This window comes from Solanum lycopersicum, chromosome 1, assembly GCF_036512215.1.
Source record: "Solanum lycopersicum chromosome 1, SLM_r2.1".
Taxonomy (NCBI): domain Eukaryota; kingdom Viridiplantae; phylum Streptophyta; class Magnoliopsida; order Solanales; family Solanaceae; genus Solanum; species Solanum lycopersicum.
In genome coordinates, this window is record NC_090800.1 from 7,673,720 (window position 1) to 7,691,836 (window position 18,117).

At 31.5% G+C, this 18,117-nt stretch overlaps 1 protein-coding gene across 1 annotated transcript; it reads left to right on the forward strand.

Moving 5' to 3' along the window:
• Positions 1 to 4,550: 4,550 nt before the first annotated feature.
• On the forward strand, positions 4,551 to 6,376 carry Shy (leucine rich repeat protein). The gene is made up of 2 exons (NM_001247517.2): positions 4,551 to 4,646; positions 5,318 to 6,376. Exon 2 carries the CDS (start codon positions 5,324 to 5,326, stop codon positions 6,374 to 6,376), a length of 1,053 nt encoding a protein of 350 aa, NP_001234446.2. The 5' UTR covers positions 4,551 to 4,646; positions 5,318 to 5,323.
• The last annotated feature ends 11,741 nt before the right edge of the window (positions 6,377 to 18,117 follow it).

Sequence of the window (18,117 nt, forward strand, 5' to 3'; positions counted from 1 at the left end):
CTGAAAATCGAATAACCGAATTGAATTGAAATTTTTTTTTAATAATATTTTCATATTTGATACGTTAGTCGAAAGTAAAATTTAGAATTATGATATTTGAACTTGAATTTAATATGGACATTAGAATTATTTGGTATTCGATATTTCCCGAATATCAAAATTATTTAGTTAATAAAATCATATATCAACAAGTAGGGATAGGCATGGTATATACCAAAATACCATATCGTACCAAAATTTTTAGTATTCTGATTTTTGATATTATGGTATTTGTCGTGATATATGCTTATATATATATATTGCATTCGGTATAATATTTGGTATTTGAAATAACATATTGAAATACCGAATATCATATGAAGTATATAGTTACATAAATATATATTATATATTATTAAAAGACTAACAAATATGCAAATGTTTAGAAATTAAAATTTTGACTACTTGAAATGTATTTGAATTGTCATATTAACAAAAGAAGTTGTTTATGCTTTATTTTGCATATATATTTTTACATGTATAATATGTTATTTTTTTTTATGTCTTATTACTTGTTTACCTTCTATTATATTGTGTATTCACATAGAAAAATAGAAATAATTGGAGCGATAGTATCATATTTGTAACACAATTAGCAAGAAATTTCTTATTACTGAATGCATAACGAATCGAAGTTTGATTTAGCAATTATCGAACCAACATTTAAAATTTATGTCTTTGATATTTTAACTATCAATTTTGAGGTATTGAATCCGAAATTTAGAAATTTGTAACGTCCACCCCACACTGATTATACAATGTAGATAGCCAAAAGTTAGGATGGGTAAAATCAAGCCTAATTGCCATCTCATTTAAGTTCAAATGGATTATTGATCCGCTCATTTATTAAGTTGATCCATTTCAATCTATGAAAAATTAGGTAATATGTAACAAACATTGAATCAAGAGAAATCTTGTCAAAAGAACTTGTAAAAAAACTTAATAAATTATATTTAGTCATAATTATAAAAAAATTGTTAGGTACTAAAATATCATAAAAGAACAAATAAAATAAGTAAAAATTAATAAAATTTGGGTTGGATTGTGTTTTGACCGGTTCTACAACTCATTACCCAACTTGACTCAAGCAAATATGAATTGGGTTGGGTCTTGAACCATTTGTTGTCTTTACCCATTATGACCCGTCAGAATTTTACTAACCCTCTCCCCCTCACCCCCACAAAAAGTATATATTGACTATATAATATAGTTTACCTATATATGAGCTATACACTAACAATACATTATGACACACTCAAAAAATTAAGTATAACTTAACTATACATGAACTATACAGTTGATACACGAATTATACATTGATTACACTATCTTGATCAATTCAAAATCACTTATAAATAGTTTTAAATTTTAGATATGAGATACTCTCGATGTTTTAAATCTTTTGATATACAATTCACTCAAAATAATTCATTTTTTTCTTTACGCTAAATTTTAAAGAAAAAGACGCAACATAAGTAGAAGCAGAGGAAGAAGCATAAGCAACGAAGAAGAAATGCGCAAAACATCTCGTCAAATTCTTCTTAAAAAATAATTTTAAAAATAAAAATCATCTTAAAAGTTCTTTAACTGACCGAATAGAAAAAAAAGACATATTTTTTATAAATAAGTTTGCTGAAGAGCTATAACAGCCAACTACAACAAACCCAGTGAATCTAACTATGTAGGTTTTGGAGAGGATGTAATATACATAGATAGAGACGTTAATCAAAGTGCATTAAATCGAAGTAAAATAAAAAAATATAGTCATTAATAAGAAAGATAGTGCAAAGTCTACGAAAAAAATACTAAAAACATTAAAGTATTGATAATTATACACAATAACAACATATGACAAAATTAAAAGGGTATTGATAATCATACACAATAACAACATATGGCAAAATTAAAAGGGCACGACTAGTACTACGACATATATTAACAAGCTTAAGACCTTCTCAAGGGAAGACACTTTTTGTCTCATACCTTTTTACTCTAATTCGCGATCTTCATTTCTTTTTATCTAAAGTCGTGTCCTCAGTAATATGAAGTTCTGTCATATCTTGTCCAATCATATATCTATAATACTTTTTTGGTCTACCTCTACCCCTTCGCAAAGCCCCAAGAATTGGCCTCTCGCACCCCTCACTAGACGCCAATGCACCTTCTCAACACATGTTCAAGTCATCTCAGTCTCACTTTCATCTTGTTTGCTTTTACCACCTTCTCTCTGATAACACCATTCCTAATTTTATCGCTTCTTGTATCATCACACATCCATCTCAATATATGTTTCCAAAACATGCATTTTTTGAATATGTGAGTGTTTGACTGGTCAACAATCCACCCCATACAACAAGGATAGTCTAACCACCATTGTATAGAACTTACCCTCAAACCTAGGTGTTACATACCTTCTTATCACACAAAACTCTAAAAACAAGCTTCCATTTCATCCATGCCACCTTATGCAATGTGTGATATCATCATCAATATTTGTCGAAGGGCTATGTGACATGATTATCCCCTCTTTTTTCTAATCATAATATCTATGTGAATTAGTTTAGAGTCCTATCGCTTACGTCTTAAAATATGATTGAAAAATAAGTAATTAATGTTGATAACAAAATAATTTTCTATTATATAAGTTAAAAATAATAAGTAAAGATAAAAGTTATTTTTTAATCACTAATTCAAGTATATTTTATTTGAAAATTATTCGTAATAGGAAATTAGGAAGAGCCACTTTGAGGACCTTAGTTAAGATATACTTATCTTCTTCTTTTTTATCTTTATCTTTTACTGCAAGAGTCACTAAAAAATTATCATTAGATCTGTAAATCTGGAGTTGCTACACGAATCTAACAAAATCCAAATAAATATTTCCTTCGTCCGTTTTTATTTATTATGGTTTCTTTTATAGAATGAAATGATAAAAATTTTGATCAACATTTTATAATGTATTTTTTTATTATATTGATATGCAAAAAAAATCCAATTTATAGTTTTTATAGTTTTTGAATATTTAATTTTTCTTTTGCAAATATTAAATTAATATAACTTAATTTTAAAAATTAGTTAAATTAACGTTTGAAAAGGACAACATAATAAATAAAAATAGACAACGAAAGTATCAAAAAAGAATTGTTCGTAATCTGACATTTTATCTAAAATTTCACCCAAATAGTTCCACTTAAATGTGTAAAATTGATTCTATTTAATTTTTTAGCTTTCAAATTTTGAATTCAGTCCTCCTCAAATTGATATCAAAAGCTTTCAAATTTTGGATTTAGTATCATCCAATAATTTTTTGAGAAAGACTGAAATCACTTTTACCTTTACAAATTATTTTATTCTTAAACTATTGACAATCTTAAAAACGCCACTCTATTTGATTAACTAAACTTAGATACATGTATCTTTGATGTGCTATATAACATAGTAAGTGATTTTAAATTTTTGTAAAAGTATAAAACTCTTAATAAAAAGTTGGGAAAAGTGTTGAAAACGCCTTAAACTAAGTGAGAATTTAAGGATATAATTTACTCATGTTGCAAGATCGGGGATGTTTATAAGTTCAGTTAGTCAAGTAAAAGAGAATTTTTAAGGCTGCCAATAGTTCAAAAACAAAGCTAATAATTCACACTGAATTTATGAGTGTTTTAATACTTCTCTCAATAATCTTCAAGAAGTCTAATAACACACATTTAATTAAAATTGGCTTTTATTTAAAATGTAAGATCAACTCCTTCAAACTTATAAATGTGATACTGTAATAACTCGATTGATCATGCATTTTTGAAAAATTTCATGAATTTATTATTTTAGAATATTGATATATTTATTGACGCGTTTCATCTTATATTTGTCAATCATTAAAATTGCATAACTCCAATATTCTTGTCAGACGTATATAAAAAAAAACAAGTGAAAATCAATCATATAATTCGTTTGAGTCAACTTTGTTATCTAAAGAGAATACTCCTTACGGTCTTTTGTTTTGAGTTGGATGAAAGGAGGATAATAGTAGTCCCAAATAAATTGATTTACTAAAGAAAAATTGGTTTAAAGTTAATCACAATTTGGATCGGTTTACATTTAATTAAGATTTACTCTTAAGGGACTACAAAACAGAAGTGTCCTAAATATATATTATATACAATTCTTGATCAGTTTACAAAACCCAATATTTATCCCAAAAATGTTAATTTATCCTTTTAAAAAAAACCTTAAAAATAAATTTCATGATAATCGTACAAAGCCTAAAATCATCCCCCCCCCCCCCCAAAAAAAAAAAAAAAAGTAGAAGAAAAAGTCAAGGTTGTTATACATGAATGGATATCAAATGTTCAATAAAACTATCTTTCTATTTTAATTTGTCTGTGGTTTGTATCTTAACTTCCTCAACTTCTTTTGCATTACCTCAAATTTTGCAACAATATGTTTAGCCTATAAATATCGAAATGTTAACATTATATTTGTAAACCCAAATAGGTATTACCTAAAACATTTTTAACAAAAATTGTTAAATATATCTAATCTAAGTAGGTATTATCGAAAAATCTTTTATACAGGGTGACATCAAACTTTTTAAGGAACATAAACAATTGGTAATTACTTCATCGCACTATCTATTGCTCCTTTATTCATGAATTTATGTATATACAATGTAATTTTTTGTTCGATGGGTTCGTTCAAACAGTCTGCATCACTTATCTAGTTAAGCTCAACAATTTGATATGTTCTTAAAAATATGGCTTTTAGAGGCTTAATTGGTCAATTTGTTGATAAAACAAAAATATCATAGAATGGGAACAATGATACCCTCCATCAACGAAATTAACTACATTAATTGGTTAAGACTATGTTTGTGACTATAATAGTAGAAAGGCTTTCCATATTATTTGTCATGACATTTTTACTAATTTTTGTTGCTTTAATTGTTATGAATTGTTTTCTTGAGCAGAGTGTCTATCAGAAACAATTATTTTATCCACATGGGTAGGGATAATGTATTTATATACATTATCCTCTCAGATCCCACTTTACGAGATTAAACTTCAGTACTAATATTCTAAGCAATTACAAAGCTATTTCCACAAAAACGAAAAAACATACTAAGGGGTGACAAAATATTGTGTTTTATAAAATGATGTTGTAGTAACTTGTCTATTTGTTTACTTTCTTAAAAATCAACATGGCTTGATTAAAAAAACTGACAACATGAGATGTTTAATGTACCGAGCTGTTGAATTTGACATAATCATCCTTTTTTGGGCAGGCCAAAATGGCATCTCATCAATTTATTTGTTTCCTAGCAATGATATCTCTTATGATTATCAATATTAGTGCAAACAATGCATGCCACCCTGATGATCTCAAGGGTCTCAATGACTTCAAAGCTGGCATACATTCTGATACTTCAGGCAGACTAAGCAAATGGATTGGCCAAGATTGTTGCAATTGGCCAGGCATTTCTTGCAACTCTACAACTTATAGAGTTGTACAAATCTATTTACCTGGTCACTATGTATCTGGTGACGATGAATCTCCAAACTTCGTGTCAAGTACAATGAGTGGTTCAATCTCCCCTTCAATTTCACTTCTCACTTCACTACAAGTTATTGATCTTAACAAACTAGTCGGACTAACTGGGCAAATTCCTGAGTCCATTGGGGTTCTCAAGGATCTCAAAGAACTCAACTTACAAACCAATCAAATCTCTAGTACAATCCCAGAGTCAGTATTCACATTGACGTCTCTAACAACCTTGAACCTTGAAAACAACCACTTAACAGGAGAAATTTCGGAGAATATTTGCAACTTACAAGCACTTCAAAAGCTTTTCTTGTCAAACAATTCGTTCACCGGAAAAATTCCACTTTCAATCACAAAACTACATTCCATTTCCACAATCCACTTAGAAAAAAATCAACTTGTTGGTGAAATACAATTGCCTTTAACTCCTTCCCAATGGCCTTCAATTAAAACTTTGTCTCTTGACAACAATGCACTTACTGGAGTCATACCTGATTCAATTGGTTATTTGACAACACTTTCATCACTATCTATATCAAATAATCAACTAACAGGATCTATTCCTTCTAGTTTGGGAAACATAAAGCAATTGCAAATGTTGAAGGTCAATAACAACAATTTATCTGTTGAGACGTTGCCAACGACGATGTGTGGTCTTACTGAGCTAAGTGTATTGTATGTTTCTCAAAACAAGATTCATGGACCATTACCTGGATGCCTTTCATCATTCAAGTACTTATTAGATGTCGACGTACCATTCAAACGTACAGCCACTCTTCCTATGGGAGTACAAAAACAGTGAAGGAGCCAGGAATTATGAAGGAAATCCAAAAATGCCTCCATTTGAAATGTTATGTATGTCTACAATAACCCAAAAAAAAAAAACCTTAGTGTGTTTACTTATTATCTCTATGTTATATGAGACTCCAACTAGCCAGAATCACTGGCTAGTATGAAAAAAATCTAATGCATAAAGTACTTCCTTTGTTTTTATTTTCGAGTACTCTTTTAACTTTAATTTCTGATAAGTATACATACTCGCGCGGTGCAAGAAAATATTAAAATGTTGAGATTTTTTATAATTAAATTTCAATATTCATCTTATTTACTAATCTAATACAACTTATAGTAGAAATTAACACGAGCCAACAACTTTAAGACAAAAATATATTTTAAGTGAAACAAATTATAAAATATAGTTTTGGATTATTAACAATCCTATTTCTTTAGTATAATGTGCAATAAGCAATGTTTTCTTCTCTTTTGTTTGAAATATAAAATTTTGAAAATTGTACCACGTTATACTTGCTGCTTCTTCCTCCTTCTCTTCCTCATCCAAAAGACCCCTGGGAAAGTTGTTGTCAGGCCAAACGACGGTCAGGACTGACGGTCCATCGTCTGCCTGACGCTCCGTCGTTGGGTTCGTTGTTAGGGCCTGTTCGACAGACCTTTACTAAAATGGACATAACTTTTTACTCGGAGGTCGGATTTTAGCAAGGTCGGTGGGTATGGAAGGCTAATTCAATTATCAATATGTGGGTAGGTCATGGGACCATAATTCATTTTGTGATAAGAGTTATGACTATTTAAAGTTTACCCAACTGCATTTGCCCTTAACTGTCTGTAAATTTTCCACATACGGTCAGACCTACGGACCGTGCTGGTCCTCCATAGCTCTTGACAGAGAGTGGGTGAATGGGGACCTCGATCGACGGTCACGGACCGTCGTCTGACCTACGGATCATCGATCAAGACTTATCCAAATTTTCCCGGCTGAATTTTTGGGAGTTTATGATCCCATCGACGGTTGTGCAGGACGGACCGTCGATGCCACCGTTGGTTGCACCTGCATATTTTTCTGAAAAAAAACTGATTTTTGGTCTATTTTGGCTACGGGGTGTTACATAAATCTATTGAATTGTTGTGTGGATTGTCCTTTAGATATACTCAAGACTTAATTGTATTTATAACATGTTTCCAAGGTGATAAGAATCATTTGGATAACTATGTATCTACTAATTGGCATTTATCGTGGCAACCTTTGGGGTGATATCTCAACTCTATAAATAGAGATATCTTTCACCTTTTGTATAATACACTTGAATAGAAGAAAAGTTCTCTTCTTCATCTCTATATCTTGTCTTCTTCTCTTTATACTTATATTGCTATGAGCTTGATTTTATAACACGCTATCAGCACGAGTCTCTAGCCAATTGAGGGTGAGATTTAGTTTTTCTTTAACTCATGTTTTGGTTTATCTCGTTATGAGAATCAAGATATTATTTGCATAAAATCAGGTATGTATTTTTTTAATTTTTTTTATGATTTAGAATAAAATAGTATTCAGTCACTAACAATTACCAAGAACCAAAGGCATATACTACTATTGGTTGAATATGACATACTATACAAAATTTCTTATATGGAAGAAGGTATAATGTTTTAATAGCGTGAGTTTGAATATTAGTTTGATTGTTTTGTAAAACTCAAAGGCTGTCACGTTGTACATCGGTTTGTTATATCATTGGTTAAGGTTAAGACGGTGGATTCAAGTTTCATTGCACCAAAAGGGTAAGACATCAGGTTAAGTCTAGCTGCACATAAAAAAAATATTTGAGGATAAGACGATAGATTCAAATTCTATCGCACCAAGAGTGTAAGACATCAATTTGAGTTTTGATGCACTGTGATGATACTGTATTGGGTTCAAGTACCATAAAACTATGACCTAATGTGCCTTGTATGGATAAGCCACTGAGTTTGAGTCTCAATGCATCATAGTGGTGATAAAATGATGATTGAGGAAAAAGAATATATTTTTGATGAAAATTCTTGAAATTTATCATATTGAATTTGCTCCATTCCTTGAAAAGAATGTGGTAGCAACATGTGATAACTTTGAGATTCGCCTGTTGGCTTGCTCTATTTAATCATATGAATGTGGTAGCACTGAATAATTAGTCTGAAAGATGACAAATAATTAATGATATTAATAAGGGCGTGGAGGGACAAAATTATAATAGTCATTATTGTGGTAATTATTAAAGGAAGAACACTATGAGTTCTCCAAATAATCCTTCAAAATGTGAAGGCAATTTTTATTATTGAAATGATATGAAAGGTCATTGGACTTGTGAATGTTGTCGACCCAATAATTTGACAAATTTATAAATCCTCCATCGAAAGAAAAGAATATAAAGTGATGGTACACTTGATGTTTCAAAGTGATGTTGAGGTGTGTCAAGGTAATATGATGAATTTTAAAGCCAAGGCAATGTGCATATAATGCAAATTTATGAAGTATATATAAATGATTAGTCCATTCCTTGAAGAGAATGTGACTTGTGATGAGTATCGTGAATGCTCGACCATTCTATAAGAGAAAGGGTGAAGATGTGATAAAATCATTATGGGTTGGATATATGCCACAACTCACCTCTATGGAAGAAAAAAATGATATATGTCACATCTCATCTCTACGAGAGGTTTGAGAGAAATAAATAAATTTTATTTGACATGAACAATCAATGGTAGTGTGCGTTTATACATCATGAATATTATGATATGTTTGTTATGAACTACTAAAAGGGCAAAAAGAAAGAAATAATTCTTGCCTATAAAGGTTGTGGCCATGATCAAGTATACTGTGTGACAATATAAATTTGTCATTGGTTGTGTACATATGGTACAATAAAATTAAAGCAAGAATCATGTGTTGCTCGTAATGTTTTGACCATGACAACAATAATATAATTTCCTCCTTGAAGGAGATGCTCACCATAGGGATGGTTCATGCAATATGTGATAGTACACAAAATTAATAACAAACTTTAACGAGTTGTGTTACTACCAGAGTAATAATAAATGGGTTGTAGTAAGTCTCAAAATAAACTTTTTAAGTTTCGGATGAATTGAAAAGAAATATTTAGACTATAAATTATGAAAATATTTAATGTCTTTAAATTACTACAACCGAAACGGGTTATAAATATTACCCATTTTTTCCTCATATTTGTTGCACACAAACATGGGCATGCTGATGGAATCACATGCAAAAGTAAACTATAGCAAAAGTAAACTATAAGTGTACTGAAATAAAGATCAGTTGGCATGATTGGTTGACCATTCTGATTTAAATGTGATGCAAATGCAATTGAGAATTCAGGTGGCTTATATGATGAAGAAATAAAAATTTTTCAACAATTCTCTTATGTTGTTTATTCTCTTTATAAAATAATCATTGTACCAGCTAAGGTTGGGATTATGATCCCCTGAAGTTTTTGAAACATATAAAAAGGTGAATACGAGCCCATTCACCTGTCATGTGGATCATTTACAACTATATGATAGATGTATCAATGATATATCACATGTTCTTTATTTTCAACTTACAAATTGGTGTTTGTAAGGTTGTTTGCTTGAATTGTTAAATTAAGAGCGCAGTTCCAAACTATGAAATTATATTGATAATGTTGGTTGATTTAGCATAAATTGTATGCCTCCAATTATAGCTAAATCATGGTTATGCGAACAAAACTCCCAAATAAGATTTGGTATGAGATAGTTTATTTGACATGTTGCAACACATGTATGCATCAAGCCAACAAGGGTTTTCCATTAAAATTGATTTAGGGTCAGGAGCCAAATAATTTTCATCTAAAATATTGCATGTGCAGTTATGATTTTAATTGTTCAACCATGCACAAGGATGAATTCCCAAATAAGGTTGGGATGAATGTTAGATTTCCTAACATTAGGGGGGAGAGATGATTGACAACTGAAAATTATTTACGAGGTTAATTATGAATTATCGGGTCCTCGTTAAATAAATATGTGAACTTAAAGTTCAAGTGATAATTCATTTGCATAATGTTGCAAATCAATTGCTAGATGAATATACTGACCCTATGATATAATTCAGCTACAAACGCTCCAATGTGAAGTCCTTGAAGGACGGAGTCTATGATACGCCGAAAGCGTAATAGACCAATCAATTCCAAATATAAAATTTCTTGAAGAAGGAGAGGAGCAAATGATCAATATGGTCATGATAATGAGGCAAGTTCTATAAGAGAGCACCACGACATAACACTTTATAAAACCTTGGAAAAGGTTCAGGTACCTGAAAAATGATGAAAAATAAAGAGATCTCGATAAGTTATGTCATGTTAAAATTTATATAAAATAACCGTCGATGGTATCTTTGATATGAGGTAGAGCTCAATGATATAAATTTTGACGAGGATCTTGAATTCAAATCTGTTATAGTGTGGAGAGATAAATGGTTGACCAAGTAAAATGCATAATTCAAGTATATTTTGTTTCACTTAGAAAAGTGATGTTTTGGACTGATAGTCCATAAATCAAGGTATAATGTCAATGGGGTACAAATACTTATTATGCGATAGTATAACCGTAAGATATCAAGTACGGTTTGCGCCTTGGGGCATAAATGTTTGTCGCAAAAACCTGACATTATTGGAGATGCTTTCTCCTATGGTGGATGCAATGATGTTTGTTTTGAACTTGCAACATATGAAAAACTTTAATGCATATAATGAATAATTTTAATGTCTAGCTAGACAATGAAGGTTATATGGAAATCCTTGAACAATCGAGGTGTCTGAAGCATATAAAAGTTTGAAGGAAACATTTTCAATAAAGCTTCAAGAATCTTTATATAAAATTAAAATAATCAAGGAAGAAAAGGGTACAAAAAGAATGACCCTATTTGTCCTTGAAATTTATGAAAAGGTTATGATCTGAATTTGTTATAAATTATGTATGTTGAAGACTTGAAATTACTAACACTCTTAAAAGCTATTTTGTATATGAGAAGGGAATCTAAAATGAAAAGATTCTGGAAAGGCAAAATTTTCTTTACCTAAGATAGAGAATTTGACGAATGAAATATTTGTCTGTCAATCAAAATACGCAGAAAAGTTTTGATGTGATTTTACATGGATAAATCACATTCATCGAGTACCCCAATGATTATGAGATCACTTGAAATAAATGATGATTTATTTTGATCTCAAGATAAGGATGAAGAGCTTCTTGGTGATGAAACTCCATATCTTAGTGCAATCAGGGTACTAATGCATCTTGCTAACAATACTCAACCTAATATCTGTTTTGCAGTAAATTTACTGGCAAGATTCGGTTCCTCCCCAACAAAAGGACATTGAAATGGTGTTATGTATATACTTGAATATCTTTGAAGGACAATAGACATGTGTCCATTTTATCCCGAAGAATTCAAGTCAGAGCTGATTGGTTATGCAGATGCAAAATATTTATCTGATCCGCATAAATTACGATCTCAAATACGCTATTTGTTTGCATGTAGAGGAACAATAATATCCTGGCGATGAATGAAGCAAATGTTGTTATGCATAAATAAAATCCCTCCAAGTCAAGAGTGCGTCTGGTTGAGATAAATGACACACAATACTCAGGAAATGTGTGGTTTTCCTTTCAAAAAGAATATAACAACCACAATGTACGAAGATTGGAGACATCATCGCACGAAATTAATTGATGTTTTAATCATAAGGAGTATAGTATGCGTTGCACCCTTTTTTCATTGACTGAGATTTTGTCCCACTGGGTTTCCCTGACAAGGATTTTAATGAGGCAACAAATAATGCGTATCAAAAGATATGTGTACTCTTTTTCTTTCCCTTGAATTTTTTCTCACTGGAATTTTTTTCTAGTAAGATTTTAACGAGGTACATTATCTATGGACATCCAAGGGGAAGTGTTTTAAATCCATTGAATTGTGTAGATTGTCCTTTAGATATACTAGAGACTTTATTGTATTCATGTACACATGTTTCCAAGTTGATAAGAATCATTTGAATAACTATCTATCTACTAATTGGGAATTTATCGTGGTGGTCTTTGGGGTGATATCTCAACTCTATAAATCGAGATATCTTTCACCTTTTGTTTATACACTTAAATAGAAGAAAGTTCTCTTCTTCATCTCTATATCTTGTCTTCTTCTCTTTATACTTATATTGCTATGAGCTTGATTTTATAACATATACGATATTAATAGAAATAATTATATTTTAAAGCATAATTAATAAAATTAATTAAAAGAATTGAACTCCTAATAAATATTTTATCAAGAATGACATCAAATTAATATAAATCAATTAAAAACAACCTCAAAATATATTTATTGACTTGACATAACCACTCAAATAAGATTTTACCCTTGTAAGGGGTAAATACAGTTCATCAATATATATTTGTAGAGTTTATATTCAACATGAAATTTATTAACATCAAAAGTATAAGAAATTATAACATATTTTTGCTTGAAAGATTTTTAATTTTAGAAAAAGTTGTTTTACTCAACTCTCAAATAATTTCGTAAGATTAATAAGAAGTTTTTCTTATTGAAAAAAATTGAGTTACTTTTTATTATCAAAATGAAGTTATGAAAAGAAAGAGCGAAAAATCCTTTAATTAAATATCGATATACTTAATTTTTACTCTTTAAAATATAAACAGATGTTATTTAGGATTAAAAACCTTTATATCTGCTAAAATGATACACTTTTCAGTTAGCACTGTTTCAGTTAGTTAGAGAATTAAGTTAGTGGACCAGATAATTATTGTTGTATACAGAGTTAGTTGAGTCAGTTAGAATTAAGTCGTGTAGATTAGATATTTTGCTTAAATGTTCATACATGTGTATATATATATGGATGACAATACTTGGAATAATATACTTTTCGTTTCTCAATCAATCTTCTTCAATTCGTCTCTCTGCTCATTTACAATTTAGAGAATTCATCTTATCTCCATTAATGGAGCTTCAGTAAGCTTGCTAAATCTGTTTTTGACATGGTATAAGAGCATAGTGTGCTTATCTCTCAAGTTTAATCACATAAATTTCAGTCTCCATTACGAATCCATTGAATATTTTTTTCGTTCTCCCATTCATCAACCATGGTTTCAACTGAAACTCAAATTGATACAGAAACTCAAGTTGATCATACAGGAACTCATTCACTCTGGTTGCATCCAGCTGAAAGTGTTGATTCTACACTTTTGCCGGTCGTTTTCGAGGATACTAGATATAGATCTTGGAGGAGAGGAATTCTGTGGGGTATCTCGGTGAAAAATAAAATAGGATTCATCAATGGGAAATGCATCAAGCCTGCTGCAACATATACGATCTACGGGCAATGGGAGAGATGTGACAACATTGTCACTTCGTGGATTCTGAATTCACATTTCAAAGACATTACAGATAGCCTTCAATACGTCAACACTGTATTGGACTATGGCAAGAGTTGGAGGATAGATACGATCAACTGAATGGTGCGAAGAACTATCAACTCCAAAGAAAGATCACTGATCTAAGTCAGAGAACACTTGACATCACCTAATACTATACAAAATTGAAGTAGTTGCGGGAAGATCCAAATGCATTGGATGTGAGTGTTTCCTGTAGTTGTACCTGCACATGTGGAGCATAGACAAATGTGCACAAAACTGAACTAGACAAATAATTAATTCAATTTTTGATGGGGCTTAACTTGATCTATAGTGTGGTGAGGAAGAATATCTTGATGATGAACCCTCTGCAATCCATATCACAAGTTTTCTCCATTTTTATTAAGGAAGAAAAGCAAAGAGAAGTCCGACCTCCAAATCATTCTCTCATGGAGTTCACGTCTCTAAATGCTTGTGTATACAATACTGGAAAAAAAAATTTCATGACAAACTACACTCAACACACCAATCCTCACAATTCTAACGCTGGTACGAGTGAAAGTAATGCATATAGAGCAAAACAATCATCACATAAGTCACACACAGAAAGACTCTCTCATATTTGTTGTGACTATTGTAAAAAGTCGGGGCACATTAGGGAGAAATGTTACAGGTTACATAGGTTCCCAACTAATTTTAAGTTCATAAATGGGAGAAATACATGTTCAACAACAAATGTTCAAGGAGTTGGGTCTGAGACTGATGAAAATTACTAGCAACATCAAGGCCAATAACCTAACAACTTTTGCAACTATGGAAAAATTTCATCTAGGAAATGATCTTAAGTTCTTAAACAATCTTGGTAAGGCTGCCAACTTTACAGGTATATTGGCTTGCTCTACTTATAAAGAGATTATGAATAATATGTCGTGCTTTAATTCTTCTGCTAAGTATTGTCTTTTAGATTCTTGTGCCTCAAATCACATGTCCTACAATAGAAAATTTCTCACCAACACTCGACCTTTACCTTATCCTTTTTGAGTCACATTGACTAATGGTTATAAAGTGAAAGTAACTAAGATTTGTGATGTTTTCTTGAGCCCAAAGTTGACTCTGAACAAAGTGTTATTCGTCCATAGTTTTAAATATAACCTCATATTCATTCATTCCTTAACAGTTCAACTCAACTTCATTGTTAATTTTTCTTCTTATTCGTGTACGTTGCAGGCCCCTTCAGTGAGGAAGTCTATGGAGATTGGTAGAGCAAGGAATGGATTGTACTACCTTTGCTCAAAGTGTCAATTGACCAGTTCGACTTCAAATTCTATCGAGTATCATAATGTCTGTTATTCTTATTCTTATTCTGTGTCTGTTCTTAAAATTCCTTCTTCTGTGTCTGATTGTAACCATTCTGATTGTACAAGGTTTGTTGATCTAATTGCTTGGAGCAATAAAAATACATGCTGCACAACCAACAACCCTATTCCCATTTTCTAGTCTCTTGTAAACAGTTTATGTTCACACAAATAATATTGTTGGTTCATCAAATGCGTCTTCAATTTGTTCAAATTTTATTGATACTTGTATTGATTACTTGTGGCATATTAGATTGGGACATGTACCATTTGCGAAAATGAGAAGTATATCTATCTTCCTTGTGAGTTTTGCTCACAAATAATTTGTCTAATGGCCTAGCAAACAAGACTACCTTTTCCTACCAGCAACTCAATCTCCAGTAACCTTTTGATCTTTTACGTTTAGACCCATGGAGGCCCTATCATGTAGAAACACATGACTACAACAAGTAATTTTTCACCATGGTCGATGACCACAACAGGTGATAGTTCTCGTACCACTACAACACTATCATCCACCTCACATATTCTTGCCAACACACACCTCATTCAACCTGTTCTTCCCAACCTCACAACTGAACCTAGAAGATCTACCAGGACACATACCAAACCTTCATATCTCCAAGAATATGTTTGCACAATGCCTACCTTTACAGATTAAGTTTCTTCCAGACCCATGATACTTTAAATGCTCCTTTTACAAATAGAAACCACATTTCTTTCATTGCCCTTAGTTGTGACAATCAACAATCTTTGAGAAGTTTTTCACATGACAGGGAGCCCAACTCTTATGAGGAGGCTGCCATGAACCCTTCTTGATAAGTAGTTATGAACCAAGAATTTGATGCTCTACATACTAATCACACTTGGAATTTAGTTCCTTTTCCTGCATGTAAGAAGACCATAGGCTATAAATGGATGTACATATTCAAACATAAAGATGATGACGATGTTGAAAGATTCAAAAAAGGCTTGTAGTGAAAATATATACCCAACAAGAAGGCATTGATTACACAAAAACCTTCACCTGTGGTCAAAATGGCTATAGTCACATTGCTCAATGTTGTTGTCAAAAAGAGTTGGGGCATGTATCAATTAGATGTTAACAATGCATTTTTACATGGTGATCTACATGAAGAGGTTTACATGGAAGTCCCATAAGGGTTGCATGTTGAAAGTCCTGACTTGGTTTGTAAATTGAAGAAATCTTTATATGGTTTGAAATAGGCTAGCAGGCAATGGATGATAACTTACTGAATCTCTCTGCACAAAAGGTTTTGTTAACTTAGCAAGTGATTACTCCCTATTCTACAAAGGAACATCATCTTCAAAAGTGTTTGTTGCTGTGTATGTGGACGATATTATTCTTATAGGAGATGACCTTCAGGAAATTCAAGACCTTAAGTATTTCTTGCACCTTCAGTTCAAGATAAAAGATCTGGGCATATTACGCTATTTTCTGGGACTGGAAGTTCTCTATCAGACTAATGGGCTTCTTAATTCTCAAAGAAAATTCACATTATATCTTCTCAAAGATTTTGATTGTTTTGGATATTCTCCTGTTTCTTGTCCTCTTGATAGTTCTGTCAAACTGCATGCTTCAGAGGGGGAATTATTACCTAATCCTACTCACTATAAGAAGTTAGTTGGAAAGCTAAACTTTCTCAGCAACACACGTTTAGACATTGCTTATAGTGTACAACACTTAAATTAGTTATGCAATATCCCAAAGAACCCTACTTGAAAGCTGCCATACATGTCCTCGGATACTTGGAAAGTGATCCTACCTTGGGTTTATTTTTTTCAAATGCCCCAAACTATGAACTCAAGGCTTATTGTGACTCCGATTAGCCTCATGCCTAGATTCCAGGAAATCAGTCAGCGGATACCTCGTTCTACTAGGAGATTGTTTAGCTGGAAATCAAAGAAGCAAAAAACCATGTCATTATCATTTGCCAAAGCAGAATATAGGTCCATTAGGAAAGTTGTTGGAGAATTGGTTTGTCTTAGAAGGTTCTTGGTTAAAATGACCATTCCATTTTCTGATCCCACTCCAGTGTTTTTTGATAGTCAAGCTGCTTCCATATTGCTCGAAACCCAGTGTTTCATGAACAAATTAAATATATTGAGGTAGATTGTCATTTTGTTCGTAATAAGATACAAGATGGGTTCAGATCTCTCACCACATTTCTACTGTAAATCAGTTGGCCGACATTCTAACTAAGACTCTCACATGAATTAAACATACGCATCTCTTAAGCAAGTTGCTTGTGACATCCTCACTTCCAACTTGAGAGGGGCGTTGAGATGATACACTTTTCAATGTTAGTACTGTTTCAGTTAGTTAGAGAATCCAATTGGGGTAGACCAGTTAACTATTGTTGTATATAAAGTTAGTTAAGTAAGTTAGGATTAGGTCGTGTAGATTAGATATTTTGCTTAAACGTTCATAAATGTATATATATGAATGACAGTACTAGGAATAAGATACTTTTCTTTTCCCCAATCTTCTTCAATTTGTCTCTTTGCTCAATTACAATTTAGAGAATTTATCTCACCTCTATTAATGGAGGTTCAGTAAGCTTGATAACTCTATTTTCGACAATATCAACATATTTGTGTCCATAATTATAGATTTTAATGTACAAGATTTGAAAAACTAAAATCTCTACGGTTAAAATTATTTTTAAATATAATAATATTTCTTTAAAGTGTAAAAACAATGTCATACAAAATAAAAAAAAGTAATACATTTAAATTTCTTCAATGTGGGTAGTTTGCATAATTGCGCTATATATATATATATATATATATATATATATATAAATTGTATAAAACGAGAAAGAGAGAAAGACAAAAGAGACTTGGATAGGGAAATATTTGTGTTGCTTAATTATAAGTGTATACGACGATTATATACAATTTGAATTTGTATAAAATGAGAAAGAGGGAA

Bases quoted from the DNA above. Each gene is read 5' to 3' on its own strand.
- Shy (NM_001247517.2), top strand. From the start codon at position 5,324: ATGGCATCTCATCAATTTATTTGTTTCCTAGCAATGATATCTCTTATG.